At 35.4% G+C, this 27,452-nt stretch overlaps 1 protein-coding gene across 4 annotated transcripts; it reads left to right on the top strand.

Annotated features, from left to right (window-relative positions):
• Window positions 1-613: 613 nt before the first annotated feature.
• Window positions 614-27,330, top strand: LOC109098701 (beta-adducin-like). Of its 4 annotated transcripts, XM_042753229.1 has the most exons (17): window positions 614-779; window positions 1,278-1,367; window positions 2,463-2,606; window positions 6,843-7,085; window positions 11,805-11,946; window positions 13,134-13,285; window positions 14,428-14,508; window positions 14,994-15,143; window positions 16,665-16,808; window positions 16,917-17,015; window positions 19,297-19,473; window positions 19,576-19,815; window positions 21,173-21,289; window positions 22,769-22,855; window positions 23,482-23,611; window positions 25,079-25,147; window positions 26,302-27,330. In XM_042753229.1, exons 1-17 carry the CDS (start codon window positions 648-650, stop codon window positions 26,562-26,564), a joined length of 2,460 nt encoding a protein of 819 aa, XP_042609163.1. In that variant the 5' UTR covers window positions 614-647; the 3' UTR covers window positions 26,565-27,330. The 4 variants fall into 4 exon arrangements, with proteins under 4 accessions (XP_042609163.1, XP_042609168.1, XP_042609174.1 ...); XM_042753234.1 differs by lacking the exon at window positions 25,079-25,147; XM_042753240.1 differs by lacking the exons at window positions 614-779; window positions 1,278-1,367; window positions 2,463-2,606 and adding an exon at window positions 3,465-3,888.
• The last annotated feature ends 122 nt before the right edge of the window (window positions 27,331-27,452 follow it).

The following is a 27,452-nucleotide window of genomic DNA, read 5'->3' as shown; positions in this document are numbered from 1 at the left end:
TAAATCTGCCAAAACATGTTGTAGAATGTGCTACTTTATGATGTAAAAGTGTGGCTAAACCCCGCCTCTGCAGAAGAACAGGACAGAGAATAGCCTATTACTTCTGAATTTTTTTTTTTTTTTTTTTTTTTTTTTTTTTATGTCAGAAATCTTATCAAATTATGTTTTTAAATGTAAGAATCTTAATATTATAAGTGGACCACAGGGAACAATATTAAGTTGTAGTGGGTTATTGTTTCCTTTGTGTTGTTATGAGGATTCCAAATATACAATTTGTAATTATGGAAATTCTAAGCGTTTAATTTTAAAGAGATTGACTCTCTCAGAGTTTATCTGAATCTGATACTTTGTGGCACATTTAATTTGATTAGTCCATGATGGTCGTTCACTGTGATGCTGTGCTCTAGTGTATGGCATTTCAGTGTTTACAGTTCATTTATATAATTAAGACTTTTTCCAGAGAACTTTTCTGTTTCTGAGAAAGTTTCTGACCGAAATACTGGTCCTGTTCTACTTGCTCTATAATAAAATAGACTAGTTTGTTCCTCCACTCCATTTTCAGGTTATTTAGCTGAGTCAAGTGTTCTGAAATGTTGCCAGTTAATAGTGTCTTGTGCTGCTCCACTTAGGTGAGGAGCCTGAACAGCATGTTTTCATACCTTCGGCGTATTGTGCCAGTGATGCCGCGAGACCGAAAGCCGAGTAAAGTGGACATGCTGAAGGCTGCGACTGAGTACATCCGGCTCCTGTCAGCAGTGCTCAATCACACCTCTGCCACTGTGAGTCAAGGGCATAGCAGTGTCACTCATTCAGTCCTGGATTACCCTTCATTCCCGTTTATTGTATTATGTGTTATAGGAGGAATTTTAATATGTGGAGAGTGTTATTTAACAAGTTAAAAATTTTTTCCTGGAACATATTTGTTGATCCTGGAACAACATTCCATTCAACCAATCATAATTGAGATATAACTTTTCAGGAAATATCTGATTTAGGCTTACAATTAGGGTTAGGTGCTTCAATACCCTTGTTAATCAGCTATCATTTCCCACTGATTTTAGGAATAGATTATGGGTAGGGTTAGGTATAGGGGTAGGGATTTGGTTAAGTCTATATTTTTGGACCATAATGCTGATCTAGGATAATCAAAAGATGTTGATCCAGGAACATGTCTTACTTGGCAAAATCACGGCGACCATTCAGATATACTGTACAACCATTTTTTTTTTTTTTTTTTTTTTTTTTTTTTTTTTTTTTTTTTTTTTTTAAACACACAGAGTAATGGGAATGCAGATGTTTTGCTGGAGACTGGAATCAACTACTCCAGCTTGGAGACTGACTGTTCTGATCTTTGGAACATGGAGGATGTGAGTTCTCTGTAATTGTTCCTTCCAATTATAGAAGTCTGAAAAATGTGTTTTAAGATGGAGTAGTGATTGCGTTTTGCGTTTTGATGCCACAATATACAGTAGGAAGAAGACTATTGTTCTAAAGCTTGGGGCTGCTGAGATTTTTTTATTATTATTATTTATTATTATTATTATTATTATTATTATTATTATTATTTTAATAAGTCTCTAATGCCTACCAAGGCTGCATTTATTTGATCAAAATGCACAGTAAAACCGTAATGTTGTGAGAAATTATTACAATCTGTATTATTATTTTGATTTCCCTATATTATATATATATATATATATACTATATATATATACCTATATTAATATATTTATATATTTATAAAATGTGATTTGTGTGATTTGCAGAGGGGGAAAAACTGCTTAATTTCACTCCGAGGTCCAAACTGAGCAAAAATGTGCAGTTGCTGAATTTTATATTCATCAAGTTTGAGTTCTGGTAGCTTGTAATGTAAATCAGTGATTAATATTTATAATAGTATAACACTATCATAAAATGTGTATAAATCTCTCAATAGCACGTCTTGGTAAAATTATATTTAAATGCTTAGTTTTATGATCAAAGCTCTGTAGTTTTTGTGGAGGGCAAAATATATAATGCAATACAGAGTTTGAGATTCCTCAAAAGCCTGATATCATATTTCATACTCACAATTCAACATTATTTTTTTAGAAAAAAATTGTGTATGGATAAAATCCATATAATACAATTTTAGTTTAGTAGTAAAAATATAAATGTTTTTAGGTTTACTTTATAAAAATCATTAAATATTTAAGCAAAAAGACAGGCATGCTGCTTGTCAAGTCTAAACTGTCAGTCAGACGACAAAAGGCATGTAGTAGATAGTGTACAAACCTGTTTTGATCCTGCTAATAAATTAAAGGCGTCATAAAATGTGTCTATCAGATATTATACCGTAGGTATAATTTTTCAAGACAAATTCTTCCTGACCTCAAACTTTGAATGGTAGTGGTTTTGGAAGTTTTCCTCTGAAATCTCTCTGCATGCTATCATTGTTGCAGTCGTCTCCATCTCATTCTCAGGTCTTGGAGTCGACATCAAATCCCTTTCTGTCTGAGGGCGTGAGCGTGGCTGCCCCACTGGTCACCATGGCAACAGGAGCGGATGATGACATTGATCTCAACAACATGACAGTGCAGTGTGTCGTACCAATGTACATTGTTCAGGTTGGCTCAGAACAAACTGTGGTAGCAAGCACAATCTCGTCTTCGGTGTCTTAGGTTGACACCTTTTGGTGCCTCGAATCACTGACATTTTTCTGTATGCGCCTCTTCACTTTATGCTATTTGTGCCATTTGTCTCCAATATTAGTAATATTACTAATGTCAACCAAGATGAGGATTGATGGTTGATTTTGTTTTCATGAGGGTTTTTTTTGTTGTTGTTTTTGTTTTCTCCGTGCAAACTCCTATAAATATGGGAGAAAATGCATAAGTTTTTGTCTTATTTGCTTTATTTTTCACAAATGTGAATAAATTGTAAATAGTAATTTTCAAGTGTTTTGACCGTTTTTACAGAATATGAATGTTTTTAACGTCAACACAAAAAGTCTATCGACACAAAATAATTACGAAAACAAGTAACACATTGAATTTACATTACATTTTTAATATGGAAAAAAAAAAATTCCTTGTAAAACATGCTCCTATAAATTTTTTTTTTTTTTTTTTTTTTTTTTTTTGAAGGTAAAAGGCAAATAGCATAAGGATGTGTAAGGTGCTGGTCAAAAGTCTTTGTATTTGTTGATCTCAGAGGCTATCTGAAATCATGAATTCATAATATCAATTGGGCAATCTGAAAGACCTTTTAAAAACTTTTCTAAAATGTAAAACGTTAATCATTTTACTTGACAAGCATTTTAGGACTTTACAAAATCTGTTTAATTATGTGCATGATTACAGGCCGTACTTTTTAACCGGAAAATGAATCTTTTTAGAAAAAGCATGGCACCCCCAATTGCTCGTTGTAATATCAGAAAACCACCAGCATGTGGCGCCAGTGGCCGCGTCTTTAATCCGCAGCTGCATCATTCAGTTTAAAAATGCATCCAGAATAAATCTTCTGTGCTCCTACAAATCTCGCTAGTCACTGCTCAGAGGTGGAAAACCCTTCTGACTCTCTCGTTTTGCATACCTGTACCAGTATTTTTCCACTATAGTCGAACATACTCAAGGCTCTCGTGACAATACTCGCAGAATGTGGATGTAGACAGTGGGGAGGTCATGAATCTGGCAGGCGTGGTCGTGGGCTGGTCCAGCCTGCAATAAACGTCAAAAAAACAGAGGGGATGCGTAGGTCTAGGAAAACACAGACCCAAACCAATACCATTCCTACTGGAAAACAAGCCTAACTATCGATTTACAGGTGCACGCGGCTGTTTTGACACATTGCATTGCAGATTCATAGCGTCTGTGTGCGTAAAGGACAAAGAGGAGACAATGTTGTAAGGTAAGCATCTCTTGTCTCGTTTCATTTTCCATCCCTCTTTCAGTCAATAGTTTAGATTTCCAAAGATTTAATCGGTGCATGAACATGAAAGAATTTTGGACTCCACGCATCCATCACATTAATGTTGACAGTACTGTTTGTGATGCCGGATTGCAGTTATATTGAGTGAGTGCACGAATAATACAAGATTCATTACACCATGATCAGAAAGAGTAGAGAGGTTAAAAACTCAAAAATGCAACCGGATTGCGTTAGTAGATTAAATCGAGATTACATGTTCATGCACTAATTTAATGCTGCTATTATTAAAGCGTACGGTATTTTATTAATCGGAGGCCCTGGAGCCTTGTTTTACGAAGGCATGATTCTTCAACTTTCAGACGCCATGATATTGGCTCGCGTGTAGACGGGTGTTTATTTTTTTATTTTATTTTTTTATTTTTTTTTAAATCCCTCATTGGAGTACCTTGTCCACAGTTAAAATGTCCACGATTATATCGTTTGTGGTGTTTTGGGTTTATGCTTTGCATCCCGATATGGCCCCTTCAAAATCCTTGAATTCTTCCAGAGCGGGCTCTTGTACCAATGGCCGGAGGCTGAGGCCCGCGCTGCTGGTGGTGCTGATGCAGCGGGGCTCGTGTTGTTGCTAGGCAGCCGCGTGCAGGCCCTACCCCGCGAGAACCGGCGATTGCACAAAAGAACCGACACGGCATGTTTAATAATACATTATCAATTAATGGACGTATAAATGACTCTATGCTTTTTGTATCATTCTAACAGTTAAAATGCTGCCTTTGTCACCAGCTGTTACATCTTCCCCCCTCTCAGAGCAGTTCAGAGGGTGTTGTTTTTGTTGTTTTGGTGTTGGGGGTGTGGGATTGGTATTTGAGTCTTTGGAGATTGAGAATGAGCCCTAGAGAGAAAGAAAAACTGCACTCATCATTCAAGTGCATCATGACTTAATGGATATTATCATAATGTATTCATTAAATTTGCGTGTGGTTTTTTTTTTTTTTTTTTTTTTTTTTTTTTGAATGTTGTTCTGCTGGGGGTGTTGTGTGATTTTTTAAGTGTTTGGGGAAAATAGTACTGAGGGAGTTGTGGGTATGTATTAGACTTATGCCAAATTTAATTTCCACTTAAAATGTGACCAGACACCTCTGCAGTGGCTCTACACATATAATCTTATGCTGCTCATAGGTGATAAAGCAATTACAACACTATTTGGTCTGAGCAGGCCTAATTTAGTTTCTTTTGTGGCATTACATCTTTACACTGAAATTTGTGCAGTACAGAGCAGCCATAATTTGGCATTGTAAAGATGCCTTTAGATCTTAGACCCTCCATTTTTTCTATACAGATTTTAACATTGTCAAAAAATAATAAAAAGTCAGTGAACCCTTGCAATGATTCTGAAACTGATATTTAATTGTTTTGTGTGTGGATTTAGTATGGAACTGGGTACATAGAGCCAGAAAGAGTGGGATTAACACTAGAAATTGTGTTTTTATTATTTGATGAAAATGCATTGTTTCACTTCAGGATTTATTTTAAAATCACGCATACATTGTTTTTTTTTTTTGTTTGTTTGTTTGTTTTAATGGGTCACTGCATTTTCAGTGCATTATGTAGAAGTTAATGCACCTAGAACCACACATTAACTTAATTATAAGATCCGTCTAAAATCAATCCGACATCACTTTAACCATTATACATCTCCCTCATATACGTCTTGCTCTCTCCCCACTTCCTACAAGCATTAAGGTCTCTCAGTTGGGGAGAAAGCCCTCATCCGGTCAGAAAAGCTCTGTTTCAGACAGATCAATGCATAACAGGCCCATGTACATGTCTTTCATCCCTTCTCAGCATGACATTGAAATCCTGCTGTACCAGAAGCCAGATCTGTACATCTGTTTTTTTTTTTTTTTAGTACTTTTCTGATTAAAATGTAGGTTAAAGACAAGAATGCAGACTAAGGATGGATCACTGTTATAGCAGAGGAACGTGATTAACTTGGATCCACTAGAGTAGAAAGCTGTGATTGAAACTGATCCAGGGACAGCACATCGGTGCCGGTTTGGTGTCTGGATCCAAAGGGGCCCCACTCTGGAGTCTCCCCAGAGAGAGGACCTCTTAGCAGGGGTCCCAGAGCACCTGAGCCCTGTCAGACTACCAAACACAAAGATACAGTGACTTTGGATGTGTCAGTGCTGTATTTCACATGCTAATTAATCTCTTTCCAAAAAAAAAATAAAAGTAATGAAAATGACATTTATAAAGGGTGATTAAAACAGTTTTTCTATTCGAAACTTTCTATTTATAAAAGAGTCTATAAAATGTGTCATGTTTCCATAAAATATTAAGCTGCAGACCTATTTTCACTATTGGCAATAAGAAATGTTTCTTGAGCAGCATATTATAATGATTTCTGAAGGATCATGTGATCATGTACTGTATGTGAATATGAATAGGACTTTAAGAAATTAAAGATATTCAGGCTTATGGTCTTAGATTATTTTCCATCAATCATCTGTTATAAATCCTGGAACAGTAATAGCATCACTCTAGTCAATTTTAGTCACGATCCAAAAGGCTTCTCTATATGTAATTTCTTAAATGGAGCATCCTCAAGCAAACTAATCGATCACATTTACTAATGCACATAAAGCACTACTGTATGCGTATTGCTATTTGGATATATGACAGTTATTGCGGCCTCCACATGACAATGGGTGTGGTGTGAAGAAATACTTATCTTGTATTTGCAGGCCTGCCTGTGTGCATTTGCAAGTGTGTCCATTATTAATATGCAAACATGCCTATACTGTATGTCCTCATGCACATATATGTAAAATAAAACTCTTACTTGATGTGCATAAGGATCTTTCATTAACATAACTCCAGATTATAACTGAATAATTTACATATTGTATTTTTTGTTTGCTCCCTTCCAGCCATCTCGCTTGGTCCTGCTTTGCCTTTCTTTTCCTTTTTATTGGTTTTCTTTCTATCCTCCTTCTCCTCTTTCCCACACTGGGAAAAAGAAGATGAGTAGAACTCCCACCCCTAAAGGGACTCCGGTCCAGCACAGTCCTGTAGATGGGGAGTGTCTGGAGGGAGAAATGATCCAGTCTCCCCAGCAGTCAACACCGTCCAGCGGCCTCAAGAAACGAATTTCCAGTCTCCTGCAAAGCCCTGTGAGTAATAAAGTGTGCGCTAATAAGTGAAGCTCATATATTTGCATTTGAGAATTGACTCAGATTTGTGTTTATATCCTTGTGGGCTAAAAGAGTGCAACGTTACTCATCAACTTTTTCAGTGGCTTTGATTCCGTAAGATTTTTTCCCCATTGATATTTTCTATATGGGTTCAAAAAAAAAAAAAGGACTCAATAAAAAGGATGACATTATTTTGATAAGGTAATTTGCAATTAATAATAAATAATAATAATATAATAATAAACATTTTATATTTGTTAAGAACTAATATATTTTTACTAATATTTCAATGATAATATATGAAAAAAAATAGTATATTAATAAATTATTATTATTATTATTAAAATGACTATTATTATTATTATTATTATCTGAAGAATTTTGCTCTGATTTCCACCAATATGGAATATATTTTATATGCATCATTATAATATTTGATTTAGAGCAAAAAGTATATGAAAACCTAAACAAAAATCAACTGAAAAAAATGGCAGCAGAGAAAATAATAAATATTATATATTTTGAGTTAATATATTTTAATATTAGTATTCAAATGATAATATTTTAATAAAATTATGAGTTTATAACTATAATTAAAATTATGAGTTTATAATTATAAATATTATTTGACGAGAATTGGTGTTTTCCTTAAATATGCGATATGTTTTCATTCAAACATTACAACATTTGAAGCTAAAAATATTTGAAAATCAAAAAAAAAAAAAAAAAGACAAAAATAAACTACTTGAATCACAGTAACTACAATTTAATATAAAACTGTTAACTTACAGTCTTTAATTATGTCATTCCGCTCAATTGGTCCTCACACCGCTATTCTTCGAACGGTTTACATGATGTGAAACAGGGTGTTAATGGTATTAATCATAGTGTGCTAAAATATATAGCCAATGCTCCACAGGAAAAGACAGAACTTACTTCTATAAAATATCTCTTAAATGCAGGTTCCATATCAAACAAGGCTTTTATTCTAAATAACATTTTAACATTGCATATGCTAGATATTTTGTTTATTACTGAGACCTGGTTGAATCTTGGCGATCAAATGTCTCTGGGTGATTTGACACCACCAAGCTGTGACATTTTGAATTCCCCTCGGACCTCAGGACGTGGAGGTGGTGTTGCTACTCTTTTTCGAGACTGTTTTAAATGTAGACTGCTATCCACAGAAATGTATTCAAGCTTTGAGGTACAATTGTTGAAGATTGATTCTTTGGACCCTTTTTTTTGTGCCTTAAGTTTTCTGTCTGGACTGGTGTCTCGCCGTGATAAAATTTTGGTCATTGGGGATTTTAATATGCATTTATGTAGCCCATCAAAGCCACTGGTTAATGAATTTCTTTCTCTCATTGAGTCTTTTAAATGTCAAACATTAGATCTTGTGTTGTCATTTGGTTTTTCTGTATCTAATTTAGAGGTTTCAGATGTGGGCATCTCCGATCATTATTCAGTGGTATTTGATGCAGTTTGTTCTTTTTGTTCCCCTAACCTCTTCTCAGCATTCATATTATGCTAGACTAATAAGTCTTCAACTGCTAATTATTTTTCGCAATTCTATTCATCACATTTTAATGACACTGTCACAGGTGGGGATGATATTGGATTGCTGGTTGAAGCTTGTAATAAGTTGTGTACTCGTGCTTTAGATAATGTTGCCCTGCTTAAAATAAAAAAAATAAAGGAGTCTCTCAACCTTGGTTAAGCAGTGTCACCCATTCTCTCAGACAAGAGTGTAGTAGAGCAGAATGCAAATGGAAGAGAGATAAGCTTCAAATTTAATTTGAGATGTTAAAGAAATGCCTGTTTAAGTAACAGAAGGCAGTAAAGGATGCGAAAATGAAATTCCTCTTAAGGGTAATTTCAGATAATGTAAATCAACCAAAAGTAATGTTTGACACAATTGAGACAACCCTTAAAGGAATGTAATGCTAGATGCTACTCAAGAGACTTGTGAAGAAATTTTTGTGTTTTTTACTTAAAAAAAAAAAAATTGAGAAGGTCAGAAGTGCATTTGCACCTTCACATTCCCTTTCTGCACTGCTTAAAGTTACTAATGATATTCTGTTATCGTAGGATTCAGGATCACATGTTGTTTTAGTTTCGTTAGATCAAATGCTGCTTTTGATATAATTGACCATAAGATTCTTTTTAATCGCTTGGAGTGTTGGGTTGGTGTCCAGGGCACAGCCCTTTCAGTGATTTGCATCAGAGTTACAGGACAGGACAGTTGCAGTGCAGTTAGGAGACTTTTCTTCTACATCTGCTCCTTTAGTATGTGGTGTTCCACAGGGATCGATTTTGGGGCTGCTGTTGTTCTCTTTGTATATGCTTCCTTTGGGCATCATTTTTTGGAAGTACAGTCTTACTTACCATTGTTATGCCAATGATCTTCAGTTTTACTTTCCTGTGTGGCTAGATGAATCATGTTTTTTGGACAAAGTACATGAATGCTATACTGACATTAAGCTCTGGCTCTCTAACTACTTGAAATAAATGAGAGCAGGACTGATTGTAGGTTCCTCTGTTTCTTATTTTTTGTTGTCAGTTGTTTTGATTGTAGTTTATGCTTGATGATCATGTTAAGACTGTAGGGGTAATTTTGGATTCATCACTAATTTGTCATAAATTTATATATGTGCTATATAAATAAATTTGCTTTGCTTATAAGTTTGTTTGAAGTTAAAGATAATATATAAGCAGTTTAAGAGTGTAGGGAGATTTGCAGTTAATATTAATAATTATAATAAATAATAAATATTATATATTTGCTGTTATATTTTAAAATATTTATCTGAGCTCCTGCTATTTATGTTTTGAAGGTTTAATATATTATCACCATCAATACATTTTCTCTACAGAGAAAATGAATGGGTTTTTTACTTCCAGTATCCTGCTTTTGTGCTATAATAGGAATGATATGATTATAAGTAGGGCTATAGAAGTGAACCAGCATTCAAGTGGCTGCTATAAGCTTTCGAAAGCACACTGAAACTCCATATCTCCCATCCGCAGAGGACCCACATTGGTTTTCCCCCCTTTTATTTGCCTGTTCTGTCCACCCTTTAATGTCCTTCCTCCAATCCCTATGTCCTCTCTCCCCTTCCCCCTCATTAGGTTCCCAAAGATATGATTATCTCCACAGCTCAGAAATAATCTGCCCTGAATCACCACGGACAGCTGCAGCTGTAGAGAGAAAGATAGAGAGAGAGCAGGGGAGGAGAAAACATAAAGAGTGCAGGGAGTTTTAGGTGTTGGTGCAAAACAATAAAAAACACTCAGTATGGAGAGAACGTGTTGAATGAAGGACAGAACTGAAGAGGACAATTGTTTTTTTTTCTGTGTTGTGGACTGTAGTGGATTATGTAACTCAAAAATTCTTCCAGCTTTTTGGGTCCGTATGTTCACAAAAGTATTGTTTTATCTGGGTTTTATGTCTGTTATACTCTGTTTGTGTTTGCTGCATTCAGCTTTTAAATATATGGCAGATTGACATTGTTTATTGCTTTATTTAAAACTTATACAACATTTCTGATTCTTGTATAATTATTACAGTTCTTACAAGGTAAAACTGCATTGATATTCCTCAAACATTCTAGTTAGTGTTAATTACAGACTTTCTCTTAAACTCCTGTTCTTCAGTAATAAACATCTGCAATTAATTCAGTCTTAACTGCTTGACGCAAATTATTCATAAATTCCATTCAGACTTTCAGAAGTATATTTCAGTCTATTGACAGTTTTTGGAAACTTTTGACTATTTAAGAATTTTGAGATAAAACGTTAGTGATTGCTTCAGTTATACTTAGCTACATTTACTAAAGACTGTCATGGCATTTGTTGATAATCATAGAAAAGAAAGGGAAAGACTGTATTGCAATGTTTCATTTATATATATAAAAATCCTAAAAGCTAAACTTGTGAAACTTAAATACTGTTTTTTTTGTTTGTTTGTTTGTTTTTAAGGAAATGCTAATCTGGTTACAGTATACATAAAGTTTTTTTAAGAAATTAATAATTTTATTCAGCAAGTGTGTATTCAATTGATTTTTAAAAATGATCAAAAGTGACAGTAAAACTTTTTTTTTTTTTTTTTTTTTTTTTTTTTTTTTTTACAAAATCAAATAAATGCTGTTCTTCAAACTCTGTTCAGAAAAAAACATCTATCCCAGTTTCCACAAAAATATAAAGCAGCACAACTGTTTTCAACTTTTATAATGAGCACCAAATCAGTATATTAGATTGATTTGTGAAGTATCGTGACACTGAAGACTGGAGTAATGATGCTAAAATTCAGCTCTGCATCACAGGAAGAAGTTACATTTTAAAACAAACTGACATTGTTTTGAGATATTTTAAATTGTAGTAATATTTTATTTTAAATTGTAGTAATATTTTACAATTTGATCAAATAAATGCAGCCTTGGTGAGTATAAAGGCTGCTTTCAAAAACATTAAAAAAAAAAAATCTTAACCAAACTTGAAGTGAAAGAGCAAAAAAAAAAAGTTACCAGTTACATTCTGCAATAATATCTATAAATTTACACTTAAAATGCTGCTGTTTTATAATAAATTTATGGGGGTTGTTATTTAAGAACCACCCATGTGCACAATGTGTTTTTCCTTTATTTGTGTGTACTAGCATTGTGTAGCTGAGTACTGAACCTGATTTGTATGTTTTAGTCCTTTAGAGAGGAGCTGGATGTGTTGATTCAGGAGCAGATGAAGAAAGAAGGAAGTTCCTCCAATATGTGGGCTCTCAGACAGATCGCAGACTTCATGGCCACTCACGGATCTCCAGCCTCGCTGCCCATCACTCAATCCAGTACGTAACACATGCAATCATTTGCCTAGGAATGATTTACAAATGATTTATTTCTGAATGATTTGTTCTGCTTGTGTTTCATAAATAAAGCCTGATGTGTTTACACTACATTCGATATAAATACTTCACATCTTTCTCTGCTTAGTGATCTATTTCACTTGTAAAATCATGTGGTTTTTTTGTCAAAATCAATAAAATCATAAAAGTATTTGCAAAATTGTATCTCACAACTTTTTGAGTTTATATCTTGCAGTTATGACTTTACATCTAGAGATTCTGAGTTTACATCTTGAAAATTAGATTTTTTTTTCTGACACAAAAAAAAAGGGAATTACAACTTTTTAACACAATTTTTTTTTTTGGTGATTGTAAGTTTACTCCATCCCAAAATGAATCTTTTGTGAAATGAATTCACTTACCCCCATGTCCTTCCAAACCCGTAAAAGCTTTGTTCATCTTCAGAATACAATTTAAGATATTTTGGATGAAAACAGGAAGGCTTGAGACTGTCCCATAGACTGCCAAATAAATAACAGTGTCAAGGTCCAGGAAAGTATAAAAAGCATCGTCAGAATAGTCCATCTGCCATCCATGATTTAATGGTAACGTTATGAAGCGACGAGAATACTTTTTGTACACGAAGAAAACAAAAATAACGACTTTATTGTGTCTCTCCAAATCAGCGTAGCACCATTTTGACAAATCTGAGCAGTACGCAGATGGCGTACGCTCTTTTGTGTCAGCCGTGCCACAAGGATATGTTTTTTACGTGTATTTACGCTTTGGTTTGAAAGATTGGCGCAGCACGACTGACACAGAAGAGCGTACGCAGAAATGTGAGATTAAAAAGTTGCAATTACTTATTAATTTTTTTTATCCCGTGACAAAAACAAGCTTCCATGGAGTTTTAATTTCATACAACATTCATTCACATATCATATATCATTATTGTTCAATTCAGACACTTACAAGTAAGAGGGGTTTTAGTTTCAAACATAATGAATTTAATTCATAAAGTAAATTCAGTTGTGCTTTTCAAAATTTAGCTGATTTTCTGTCTTTCATGAAAAGGTTTTTGAGGTAGACAAACTATTGTAGTGCTGCTCTTTTTATGCAAAGTCCTTCATCACTAAGACTTTCACTGTCACACACTTGTGCTGTTTGTCTTGTTGCACATGCCTGTACAGCCGTTACCATGGTGACCCCCATTAACGATCTGCACGGATGGGAGCCGGGCTCCATGGTGAAGGGGGAGAGACTGATGCGCTGCAAGCTGGCTAGTGTACACCGTCTGGTGGATCTGTACGGCTGGGCCCAGCTGGCCAGCACGTGCCTCACAGTAAGGAAACACGACCCTTATAACCTTCTGTCAGTGTGCCAAGAATCCTGAAAAGTGCTCACTGTTCACTACGTACTGATCAGACAACTTTTATCTATGAGCTTGACTGATTTAACAGTGTAATGAAGGTTGAAAATACATGTTTTTGAAAGAAGTCTCTTATGCTTACCAAGGCAGTATTGTGAAATGTTATTTTCTATTTTAATATATTTTAAAAATGTAATTTATTCCTGTGATGCAAAGCTGTATATTAAACATAATGCACAATGCACTGCTCAAGAATCATCATTATTCTTATTATTCTTCTTATTATTATTATCATCAGTTAAAAACAGTTGTACTGCTTAATATTTTTAAATAAACCATGATGCTTTTAAAATAGAATTTATAGATGTTTTTAAATATCACTTTTGTTCAATTTAATGTGTCTTTGCTGAATTGATTTCAAATGAAATCTTTCTAAATCCAAACTTTTGCGCGGTAGTGTATGGTCTTCTTAAACTGTTACGTAACTCAAGCTTATGATGATAAAAAAGTTCACATATAGTGCACTTTAAATAACTTCACACAGCTGCCAGTCTATCACTTCTGAGGCACATTAAGCTGATTTAAAAAAAAATAAATAAATAACAGAATATTTTTGCTGCCTTTCCTTTAACATACTTATTCATATCTCCTATGCTAAGTCTATAAGGATGTGAGTGGTTTTAAAAAGCCTATCCTAATAGGAAGTGATTTTGTTATCAGGTCTGCTAAATGAGGTTGCTGGTTTGATTTTCACAAGAAGTATGAAAATCAGAACTCTTAAAGGGATAGTTCACTCAAAAATTAAAGGGATTATTATCTTCTGTGGAACACAAACAAAGAAATTAAGTGTTTTCTTCCTTACAAGTTTATTATTCAAATGTGACTAAAACAACATGACAGCAACATAAAAGTAAGGACTTGTACGCTATAGTCCAAATATAGGTTTGTGTGAAACACTGACAGAAATATAAGTCAATAGGATACGAGGATGAGTAAGAGATGGCAGAATTTAATGGGTGTACTAACCCTTTAACCACAGGTTGCTCTATAGGGAGATAGTTCCTGTAAGTGTACTGTGAGTTGCTTTAGATAAAAGCATCTCTTTCTTTCTGCAGATGCGTGTAAGTAAAGAACAGGAACATTTCCTCGTGCTGCCGGATGGTCTGGCCTACGGGGAGGTGACTGCCTCCAGTCTGGTGAGACTCTGTCTGCAAACACACACTAACCAAACTGGTTCCTCTCATGTCCTGCAACGTGGCTCCCTATGACAGCCTTTCACTAGCCAAAAGCATTCAAATGAAGGTCATTAGAAAAAAAGAGTGATTATGTGTAGTATTTGCTGATAAAACTGAAAGATTCAGCATGTTCTGGACATATTTTGTACATTGTTGCAAAAATAAGGCACTAGAAGTTGTTACTCATGAAAATATTTCTCGTTTTCATGCATGTGTACAATCTGCGTCAAAAATGGTCATTTTGTAATGGATAAAATAAGAAACATTGCAGTTTACAGTTAAAGAGAAAAATTTTTTATTTTAAATTATACTTTTTGTATTTAAATATAAATGTATATTGGAATTATTATGAAATAATTTTTTATAAAATGTAGTTAAAACATGCAGTTGGATCTAATTTTTCAAGTGAAAGCTTCATTAAAGCATGTTCTCTCTGTGGTGTCCAGGTGAAGGTAAACATTCTCGGGGAGGTGGTAGAGAAAGGCAGCACTACTCTGGGAGTGGATCTGTCTGCATTCAGCTTGCACTCTGCGATCTATTCAGCTCGACCGGACGTCCGCTGCCTGCTGCACCTCCACACTCCAGCCATAGCTGCGGTGCGTCACATGTTTGGAAAAAAGATCTAAACAAATGGCATTTAAATTAAATAATTTGAAGTTGAAAATTTAACTTAATATTATTATTAAACTTATTTATCCATCCATCCATTATTTATAACCCAGGTTTGAGAAACACATAAATGACTAGTATCTTATCTTACCTTACCTCACCTTACCTTACCTTACCTTACCTTCTGCCCCAGCATTGCAAAACATGTAAATGTAAATTTATTTTTTATTTTATTTTATTTTATATTGTATTTTATTTTACCCCATGTTTGTGAAACATGTAAATGACTTGCATTTATTTGTTTGTTTATTTTTATTTATTCATTTTATATTTATCCCCCATGTTTGTGAATTATAAATGATAAATAGATACACATAAATGACTAATATTTATTTTATTTTATTTTGTTACTATTATTTTTTTTACGTGTTTGTTTATTCTGAGGTCCAGTCTTCCACTGAAGGCAAACATATTTATAATTCTATTATTTAAAATAAATATATATATATTATTATTATTATTATTATTATTATTATTATTATATTATTTAGAAGCTCAAATTACTTACAAACCTGAGAGCTGTCAATTGTTAAAGTTTTAAAGGGGTCATTGGATGCTAAATTCCCTTTTACAAGTGTGTGTACACAACCACCCAATAATGATAAAAATCCCTCCAGGGTTTTTTTTTATCTACTAAAATTTTTACTCCTTTCTCAAATCGGGCCGATCTCAGATGCCTGTCTTTGTGACGTCACACAGACAGGCCCCTCCCACGACAGTTTGATTGACAGTAGCGTTTCAGCACAGACTGGACTGGTGTCTTACCTTAGACCCGCCCTGAGTGAGTGTCATCAGACTGCCATTGTTTCACCGCCAGAGCAGATGTAGACAAGAATGTCTCCTAAGCGATTGAGGTGTTCTGTTGTTGGATGTAATAATGAACATAGCAGTCGTCATTTACTCCTGACATCTGAGCCGCGAAAGACGGAGTGGATTACATTTGTTTTTGAAGTGAATGCGCCCCCGATCTACATAAATGCATCTATTTTCGCGTGAATCATTCCTGATCCAGCTTCACCAACAGAGAAATTAAGTGTAAGGTTTTTTAATGAATCTATGAAGTTTCATGATGAATGCGGCTAAAGTAAACAGTCCCTCAGAGAGCGGCTCGGAAGAGAGGGGCGGGGTCAACATAGCTCATTAACATTTAAAGGAAAATGCTGCAAAACGGCTTGCTCTGAAAAGAGCCGTTTTTGACAGGGTAAAAACGGTGTTGTTTTACACTACCATTGAAAAAATTTAACCAAACTGTGTTACAGACTTTTCATTAAGACCCTAAAGAATCATATCAACCTGTGGAAAATGGGCATCCGATGACCCCTTTCAGATGCTTTAGGTAGCACTTTTGGCTGCCATTAATACATTCTGCCATTAATCTTAATATGTGGGTTTTATTATTCTAGCACTGATCTGCTCCTGTAACTCACTACTATTAATCTTTCATGTAGGTATCAGCCATGAAATGTGGCCTTCTACCATTATCCCATGAGGCTTTGCTGGTGGGCGAGGTAGCTTATTATGACTATAATGGAGTGATGGAGGCAGAAGAGGACAGAGTGGAACTCCAGAAGAGCCTCGGCCCTACATGCAAGGTTAGATTACAGACACAGATTATAGGTAGTAAATATCCTGCTTCCTCTGAACATGATGATGTGAGACTCTCAAGGTGGAAAATGGGTTGATGAAGCATTCTTGTACAGGTGTTGGTATTGAGGAACCATGGAATCGTGGCACTGGGAGAGTCAGTGGAGGAGGCCTTTTACACAATTTACCACATCCAGACCGCCTGTCAAATACAGGTAAGAAAACAAATGACAGCCCTTCCTGTGAGGGCAAAATATGGAGTGGGACAGTTGGACAGAGTGAGTAAGAGTGAAGAGAGACAATACTCAGAGTCAGTCAACAGAAACACTGAATAGAAACATTGAAAGTCTTATTTGTTGTATAAATATTAATATAAATATAAATATGTATATTATAATATAAATGTTTATAATAAATATACACTACCTTTCAAAGTGTAGAGGTCGTTAAAATTTTTTTTATGTTTTCAATTTCAAAAATACAGTAAAATCAGTGAAATATTATTACAATTTAAAATAACTTTTTCTACATTAATATATCCTTAAAATGCATTTTTTTCCTGTGATGCAAACGTGAATTTTCAGCATCATTACTCCAGTCTTCAGTGTCACATGATCCTTCAGAAATCTTTCTAATAAGATGATTTGCTGCTCAAGAAACATTTTTTATTATTGCCAGTGCTGCTTAATATTTTTGTGGAAACCGTGATTAATTTTTTTTCAGGATTCTTTGTTTAAAAGAACAGTGTTTATTTGAAATAGAATCCTTTGTAACATTATAAAAGTCTTTACTGGCACGTTTTATCAATTTAATGTGCCCTTGCTGAATAAAAGTATTAATTTCTTTTAAAAAAATCTTACTGACCACAAACTTTTGAACAGTAGGAAAATATTTACAGGAAATATACATTTTTCTAGTTTTTGCTTCGCTATATATTTCATATATACTAATTACTACTAATACTGCCTCAGGGCTCAGTTCTTGGACCACTTCTCTTCTCTGTCTACATGGCATCATTAGGTTCTGTCATTCAGAAACATGGCAATACCATTGCTATGCTGATGACACTCAACTCTACCTCTCATTCCATCCTGATGATCCATCGGTAGGCTGCTCGCATCTCAGCTTGTTTAACAGACATTTCTTGCTGGATGAAGGACCATCACCTTCAACTCAAACTTGCCAAGACAGAACTGCTTGTGGTTCCAGCAAACCCATCGTTTCATCTCAATTTCACATCAACCATAACTCCTTCAAAAACAGCCAGAAACCTTGGAGTTATGATTGATGATCAGTTAACTTTCTCAGACTACATTGCTAAAACTGTCCGGTCCTGCAGATTTGCTTTATTCAACAACAAGAAGATCAGGCCCTTTCTTTCGGAACATGCTGCACAACTCCTTGTTCAAGCTCTTGTTCTATTGCAACGCTCTCTTGGCAGGTCCTTCAGCCAGTTCTATCAAACCTTTATAATTAATCCAGAACGCAGCAGCAAGATTAATTTTTAATGAGCCAAAAAGAATACACGTCACACCTCTATTTATCAATTTGCACTGGCTACCAATAGCTGCTCGCATAAAATTCAAGGGCATTGATGTTTGCCTACAAACCACCACTGGCTCTGCACCCCCTTTACCTAAATTCATTACTTCAGACTTATGTGCCCTCTAGAAACTTGCGTTCTGCAAGTGAACATCGCTTGATTGTGCCATGCCAAAGAAGCACAAAGTCACTTTTACAGACTTTTAAATTAAATGTTCCCTCCTGGTGGAATGACCTGCCCAACTCAGTCCGAGCAGCTGAGTCCTTAGCCATCTTCAAGAATCGGCTTAAAACACATCTCTTCCATCTTTATTTGACCCTTTAACTTTTGCACTCACTATTCTAATTCTATTTTTTAAAATAAAAACTAACTACCTTTCTAATCTTTTTGTATTCTATCTATTTTCTTTTCATTTATTATACAACTATAAAAAGACCTCTAACACTAGCTTGCTCTATTCTTTTTCTATTTATCTGTTTTCTTTTATTTATTATATTGTTTAAAAGCCCTTGCTACGTATACTGCATTTAGGCTAACTGAGACTTGTTATAGCACTTATATATCATTGCTCCTTTTGTTGTTTTTGATTGCTTCCATTGTCCTCATTTGTAAGTCGCTTTGGATAAAAGCGTCTGCTAAATGACTAAATGTAAATGTAAATGTAAATGTACTAATAACAATAATGGTTTGAATCCACTAATTCAAGCAAAATAGGGAAATCTGAAATCAGCAATCAGCAATTTGTTTCAAATTTTTTAATCATTCCATGAATGACTGGAGAGGTCATGGAAAAGTCATGAAAATCCATTGGTCAAAAGTAGTGTGAACCATAAGAGAAACACAATAAAGGATTGTGAAAAGTGAAAAAAGTGCAGAGGGTGAATAGTTGTATTGGTGGCAGAATGCAGTTTGTTCACATTGAGTCACGCTGCAGTGTTGTGCTGTCCTGGCAGGTGGCAGCGCTGTGCAGCGCTGGAGGGGAACAAAACCTAATCATGCTGGACCGCAACATTCACAGGCCAGTCCCCACAGGCACTGTGGGTTGGGCTGGATCCACCTTCGGCCCCATGCACAAGAGCAGGCTGGGAGAACATGAGTTTGAAGCATTGATGAGGACGCTGGACAATCTGGTTAGTCTAACAATTTAGCCAATCTAGACCAGAGCTGTTTACCTCATCGTGAGTTTATTACTATTAGACTTGACATTTGAACATTTGGTCATCATTCTTTAGGGTTACCGTACAGGATACGCCTACCGTTTCCCAGTGCTGCTGGAGCGCTCCAGAACCAGGAGAGAGGTGGAGGTTCCTGCCACCGTCACGTCATTTTCCTTTCATGAGGACGGGGTTCAGCCTCATCCCCGACTCCTTCCCCATGCCCAGAGACAACAGCAGAAGACTAGATGGCTGAACACCCCAAATGTCTATCAGAAAGTCAGCCAGGACCAGGCCAGTCCGGGACATCGGACTACGGTGAGAGAGAATTTATGTAAACTTTATATAACGTGAGTATGGCTGATATTGTACTACAATAGGAGTTAGGGGTAAGGTTCCGATAATTTCATAAATAGAGTGTTTTAGATTATAAAATTTTAATAATGAGATCTTATTAGCATTGACCACTAAATTGTACTCATACTTAAGGGTTAAGGATTTCAACCCACTGCTACCTAGCCTGAATATTAAAGGAATAGTTCACCCAAAAATGAAAATTTACTGAAAACATACTCACCCTCAGGCCATCCAAGATGTAGATGAGTTTGTTTCTTCATCAGAGCAGATTTGGAGAAATTTAGCATTACATCACTTGCTCACCAATGGATCCTCTGCAGTGAATGGGTGCCACCAGAATGAGAGTCCAAACAGCTGATAAAAACATCATAATATTCCACATGACTTTAGTCTATCAATGAACATTTTGTGAAGTAATAATGCTTTCTCTGGTGAAAAAGTCATGTCACCTGAATCAGGAGAGAAATATGCGCAGATCAAGCACTGTTTACAAGTGAGAACAGTCCAAAACAGTTTTAAACAAATATGACTGTGGGCGTTATTGTGGATTATGGCCAGAAGGATCGGTTTATGATGGATTTGTTTCTTAAAAACACACAGCTTTTCTTTGTCGTGTGGATATTAATGTGAATTTATCAGCTGTTTGGACTCTCATTCTGATGGCACCCATTCACTGCAAAGGATCCGTTGGTGAGCAAGTCATGCTAAATTTCTCCAAATCTGTTCCAATGAAGAATCACCTTCAGGCTGTCCAAGATGTAAATTAGTTTGATTACATTTTTGGCTAATTTTAATTTTTGGGTGAGCTATTCTTAACAACCACCTGAAAAAAAAAAACAGATAACAATTTCCCAACATTGTTGTGGTGAGTTTTGCAAAAGCATAAGTCACATTTTCTTCGGAAAATGTAAGACAGTAGTTGCCAGTATCATTTCAGTATTGTATTTTTGAATGACTAAGCCCGTGAGTGTGTTGCAGTTCAGAAAATAGACTTACTGTGAATCATAGGATATTATTGGTAGAATAATGGCGTATTCGTTACATCACTGTGAGAGCACTACTGTTTCGCTGTCTCCACCATGTTCCACCCACCTCCCTTGCTCCTTCTCTGCAATGCAGGGGAGATATTTTATTGTCTTAAAGCTCACTGCAGTCCTTGCACTGCCCTCTGCTGGTTATTTTTGGATCTGTTAGATATTTCCCTATCATATTTCCCCTAAATTGTCTGCTTTTTAACAGCAGGGTGTCTTCCTGGAATGATTAACATGCTTTCGTTCAAGCAGCTGAATTCGTTCTTTATTGATTTCTCCTCTTTTAGTGGCAGAAGGCAGAGGAAATCACACAGGGCAGTGGACGGGCCATTAAAATAGAGAATCCAAACCAGTTTGTCCCTCTGTTCACCAACCCACAGGAGGTGCTTGAGACTAGAAATAAGGTACAGTAAGCTTTTCTGTCATTGGGATTTAACATCTGTATTGAAACTGCAGATTTTATTGATGTAAAAAGTGAAATCAGAGCAAATTTAGCATTTTTCTTGCATCCCACAGTGAAACAACACATGAATTTTGAGCAAATATATTACAGATGCTGATTAAAAATACAGTGAAACATGAAATATTATTATGGTTTTAAAACTATTTCTAATTTTAATATATTTTTACATTTTCTTTTATTCCTATGATGGCAAAGCTGAATTTTCAGCATCGTTACTCCAGTGTGATATATGATCCTTAAGAAATAAAAGTCAAGAAACATTTATTACCATTATCAATGTTGAGAACAGTTATGCTGTTTAATATTTTTGTTGAAACCATGATATATTTTTTCAGGAGTCCAAACTTTTCTAGAAAAAAATACATATTTTATTATAATCATTTGCAGTCATTAGTTGTTGCTGCATGTCTGTTCAAACTACCAACAGAACTGAGAGCAGATTTAAATTATTATGGCACAGAATGATAGTCTTACCAACAGTGTTTGTAGTGGCGGAAGTGTTCCAACATATAGTTTCAGTTTCATCATCAGGACCAAGATGGCAGTGAAGGGAGGAGGGAATAGTCACACGGAAAGGAGAAAGATCAGCAGATGTAGAGACAGAGAGAAAACAAACAAACAAACAAAACAGAACAAGAACTGCATCTTTCATAAATAATATTTAAATTACATGCATGAATATGCATAAATACCGTATGCACCCTGAAATCATTGCATTTATTGCACAGGTAGATCTTTACCTGCTAAGGTATTGCTGCCTGACGCACCTCCTCTGGTGCTTACGAATTGGCAGGCTGCAGGGTCATCAGCCGGATATCATCGCTCATTGACGATTCGGCCCTTTAAACCTGGAACGCCTCCTGGTGGTGAGGCAGTGACAGGAACATCTCCCTGTCACCCCCTGCAGCATGCCTTTGTGCTAGGTAGTGCCCCAACACGTGTCCTTCCTCTTTATCAAGAACCAAATGCTACTCTTCTCAGCTTCCTCAGCCAGATCTTTGAGAGCCTTCCGAAAAGGCTTGCTGCAAACACTCCCAAATCTCTCATGAGATGCACAACTGATGTCCCTATGAAGCCACGTCATCAATTAATTATATTAATATTAATTATATGCTTAAAAGAAAGCCGAACATTGAGCCTACCTGCACTAATGCAAAAATTAGCAAATGCTTTAAAAGAGGGTGTTTTCTTTCATTTTCTTTTTTCCTGTGAAATGGTCAAGCTTGTGCGAATACACAAAGTCAAACCGTACAACACAGTTATGAATCACATTAGGTAGGATCCTCTTCTTTGAAAATTGTGTCTGTAGAGTATGAAAAAGTTCAAGCTTGGCAGAATAAAAGACAAAGAGTAAAACACCGTTATGCATGACATTAGGGTAGGGTTCTCTTCTATGAACACTGTGCTATTTGTATTTCAGATAAGAGAGCAGAATCGTCAGGACATGAAAACAGCTGGACCTCGGTCTCAGGTGTTAGCCAGCGTCATCACAGACAACAGTCCACCGGTAAGATCACAGAATGACATTTAGTTCATAAATATGCATGTCTACACTGTGAAAATATTTTTTTTTTTTAATAAAACCTTAAAATAAGATACACTTATTATGTATCAGATGTTTATTGTGTCAGGGTAGTTTTTCTTATCCCATTGGCAAATACTTTTTCTAGTTTAAGCATAAATCTAACAAATTAAGTATTTTTTTTAATTTACTTTATTTTTTGAATGTGTAGATTATTTAACTTTTTTTTTTACTACTAAAGAAAAATACATTTACATTTATGCATTTAGCAGACACTTTTATCCAAAGCTACTTGCAGTACATTTAGGCTTTTGTATATTATATATGTAGATTACTAAATTTACTTTCATTTAATTCAGGCTTTGAAAATATTGTTTTTTTTTTTTTTTATTCAACGCTCTACCACTGAGGCACAGGAACACAAAATATTTTTTACAATATGAACTTAGAAATGACAATGTTCGAGGCAGATCTAATTTATAAAATAAGCTCTTTTAATCATACCCTATACGTATTTGTAGTGAGCACTTTTCATTGATCAGAATCCATTTCTAAATGGTTTTGCTTGTGAGCATGTGCTGATTATGTGAACATGATCATATGGCTTCCAGTCTCCAGAGGCTGTGGAGACTCCAGCCACACTGGAACCAGAGACTCCAAATCCCTTCAATGAGCTGACGGATCAGGAGCTGGACGAGTACCGCAAGGAGGTGCAGCGCAAGCAACATGGCCAGCAGGACGGTACGAGATGTAGTTTAGTTCCTCATTCTCTGTTTGTAACCCATTGATTTCTAGCCTAAGTATTGATGTTTTATTGATTTCCCCACTGGACTAAAGAAGAGAATTCAATAAACACCCACTGTCTTCCAGTACACATCCTTAGACAAATAATGATTTGATCTCACTTTGCTACTGAATACCAGATTTGTATTATCTACTCTTAAAAATGAACATTTGGAAAAATATATATTTTAATTCAGGAAATACAGAATTCATGTATTTAATACTTTTACGTGTGCCTTGAAAATAAATTAATTAAAGTTTAATTGAATTTCAGTATCTTTCCAGAAATCACTAACTTGAGGTCTTGTGTCCTGACATCATTTCTTCATGGTTCAGCACCTGAGCACTGATCTTTCTCCATTGTGATGTGTCTTTTTGAGCCTGACAACCCTCCTACACACACTAAAATCCAAAAACCCCTTTACAGTTGCTACCAATGTTGGGGAAGTTACTCGCCAAGCTACACACTATAATGATTTAAAGTAGTTAAACTATAGTTAAGATGGATAGGCAGGGTACAACAGTAAGTAAAAACTACATTTCTTTTCAAATGTTTGAGGTCAGTAAGATTTTTTAAAATGTTTTTAAAAGAATTCATTTATGTTCTTATGCATTTATTTGATAATAACAAAATATAGTAAAATCAGTAATATTGTGAAATATTATTTCCAATTTAAAATAACTATTTTCTATTTTAATATATTTTAAAATATAATTTATTTCTGTGATGACAAAGATGAATTTTCAGCATCATTACTCCAGTCTTCAGTGTCACATGATCCTTCAGAAATCTTATTCTAGTTAAATCTAATTTTAATATGCTGATTTGCTGCTCAAGAAACATTTCTTATTATTAGCAATGCTGAAAACGGTTGTTCTGCTTAATGTTTTTGTGGAAACCTGGATACATTTTAACATCAGGGTTCACCGATAAAAACAGAAAAACTTTCAACAGAAAATCTTTTGTAACATTATAAATGTCATTACCTTTACTTTTGATAAATTTAATGTGGCCTTGTTGAGTAAAACTCTTAAAGCAAAAAAAAAATCTTGCTGACTCCAAACTTTTGAATGCTATTGTATGTGTTCTTTTCGGGCAGTGTACTTTTGAATGCTATTGTATGTGTTCTTTTTTTGTGTTCTTTTCTGGCAGTGTATTAAACACTGTGATGTAAAATATGTATTATTATTGTATTTAAATGACATGCAGGGACCTCTGTGAACACTAAGTGAAGACTTACATGGAAAAATTTACTGAAATCATGCTGAGCTTGTCACTCTGCTAAAAATGTTATTTAGCAGCACTGCTATTTTTAATAAATTACTCCCCAACAATGGTTATTACTCACTGTACACCTCCACCTTATTTCCCTCTATTTCTGTTTCTACTCTTCTTCTTCCCCCCACCCTGATGTTGTGTAAAAGGTGTGGAGGAGGTGGTGAATGACACGGGGACTTCCCCAACTACCTCCCCCAAAAAGACCCCACCGTCAGGTGAGACCCGGTGGTGCATGTGAACATGACACTGCAGAAACGCCTGCTATGGTCCCACCAGCTGATCTGTGCATTGCATCATCAACTTCTGGTTGACAACCCCTGTTACTAAAGGGAACATAAAAAAGTAGTGATTGATTGTTTGTTTTATCCATAATATGGGCTCAAGTATATCAATGCTAATTGCTTTTATAATCTGGTATCAGTAAATATAAAGGCATTAAAGGAAGAGGTCACCCAAAAATTACTGGTCTGTCATGTCGTTTCAAATGCATATATTAAAATGACATGATTTAGAGAAATTTAGCATTGCCTCACTTGCTCACCAATGGATCCTCTGCAGTGAATGGGTGCCGTCTAAACAGCTGATAAAAACATTACAACAATCCACAAGTAATCCACATGACTCCAGTCCATCAGCTGATGTCTTGTGTAGTGAAAAGCTGCGTGTTTGCAAGAAAAAAATCCATCAAGACATGTTTAACTTTAACTAGGCATTTTAGCCAGAAGTAACTGTTTGATTGTTAAAAATATCTTATTGATGTTGTCACTGGAGTTGTATGGATTACTTGTGGATTGTTGTGATGATTTTACTAGCTGTTTGGACTCTCATTCTGACGGCACCCATTCAATACAGAGGATCCATTGGTGAGCAAATGATGTAATGCTAAATTACACCAAATCTGTTCTGATGAAGAAATAAACTCATTTACATATTTGATGGCCTGTGGGTGTGTAAATTCTCAGCAAATTTAAATTTTTGGGTGAACTATTCCTTTAATTCAAGTCTGTGTCAGTGTTTTCATTTCAGTTTTCATGTTTATGTTTTTATGTGTGACATTTTCAGCTCTGTACTATGGCCTCCATCTGTCTTCACACCTTTGTGCTTCTCTGTCTGTCTCTGTCCCTGTATTATAATTTGTAGGACAGTCGTTTGGTACTGAGATCTTGTCTCACTAGTGAGTATATAGAAACCGAGACATTGCACACAACTTGAATGAGCATGTTGGCCAAAACTGTAATGTCATAGCAGCTGCTTCTGTTCCATCCCTAAGCAGCGTTAAGACAAATAATTAACTTCTTTTCTCTTCTTTTCTATTTCATTATTTGTACAATTTTTTTTCCTTTTTCATTTAAATTGCATTTACATACAGATGGAAAAATCACAGATGCTGTGCAGAACGATAAAGGCGATGAAAAGAAACAGCAGGAGGAGCTAGAAAAACAAATGAAAGCCCTGTCCACCACTGACACTTCGGAAACCACGCCGGTCCCACCCACTGCCCCGCCTAACAAACCTGCAGGCAACACCCCAGAGGGCTCACCTTCCAAATCGCCATCAAAGAAAAAAAAGAAGTTCAAGGCCCCCTGTTTTCTAAAGAAAAGCAAGAAACAAAAAGAGAAAGCAGAATCTTGAACTCTTACAGACACATTCTCCAAGTGTTCTTCACTAATACTTACACATACATCACCTTCACATCCAGTCAGACTCACTGTGTATCCATGTACTGACCTTTACATGATGCCATACGAGTTTTTGATTATGGTTTTGTGACTTGAAACATGTTTTCGGTACACTCTGTCCACGCCGATGCAAATTTCACAATGCTTCACTGATGCACATTAAAATGTGACCCTTCCCCTTGATTTAAAATGAATTGCACTTAGTACACGTATAGGGAAAAAAAGAGAATGTGGCATTGAGTAAGCATTGATTGTTCATGTCTATTGATTCTGATTGTTACTCATTATCGTGTTTATATAATTACATGTGGCATAACTGTTCTAAAATCTTTTTTTAACTACCATAAACATCTACATCTCATTTTGTTATGAATAGCAGGGATAAACTAATTGAAAATGCACCATTCACTGGAAATCATGTTTGCAATGGCTTGCAAATAATACACGTCAAAAGGCCAAAATAAGCAAGATCATAGCTTGTTGCTGCAAAGAAAATCCAACTTGAAATGCATGACTTTGATCCACTTTTTTTTTGTATCTTTATTTGATATGTATGCAGGAGACTTCTTTGCAGTTGTAATTATTTTTATGATCATTCACTGTTATTTAAATGCTTTTGTGTGTATATTAGCTGGTTTGTAAACTTAATTCCATGTCAATATTAGAATGTAAAATGCTAGGATCGGATGTACCATTCATTAAAGATCACATCCATGTAAGGTTGTTGTAGTCTGTTTCTTTGGGGTGGATTTCAAAACAAAAGCCTACTTGTGACTGAAAATAAAAGATGACCTTTTCACCGATTTAGCCAATTAACTTGAAAAACGTTGCTTTATTCGAG

This window comes from Cyprinus carpio, chromosome A5 (genome assembly GCF_018340385.1).
Source record: "Cyprinus carpio isolate SPL01 chromosome A5, ASM1834038v1, whole genome shotgun sequence".
Taxonomy (NCBI): domain Eukaryota; kingdom Metazoa; phylum Chordata; class Actinopteri; order Cypriniformes; family Cyprinidae; genus Cyprinus; species Cyprinus carpio.
This window is presented reverse-complemented; position numbering and strand designations above follow the sequence as displayed.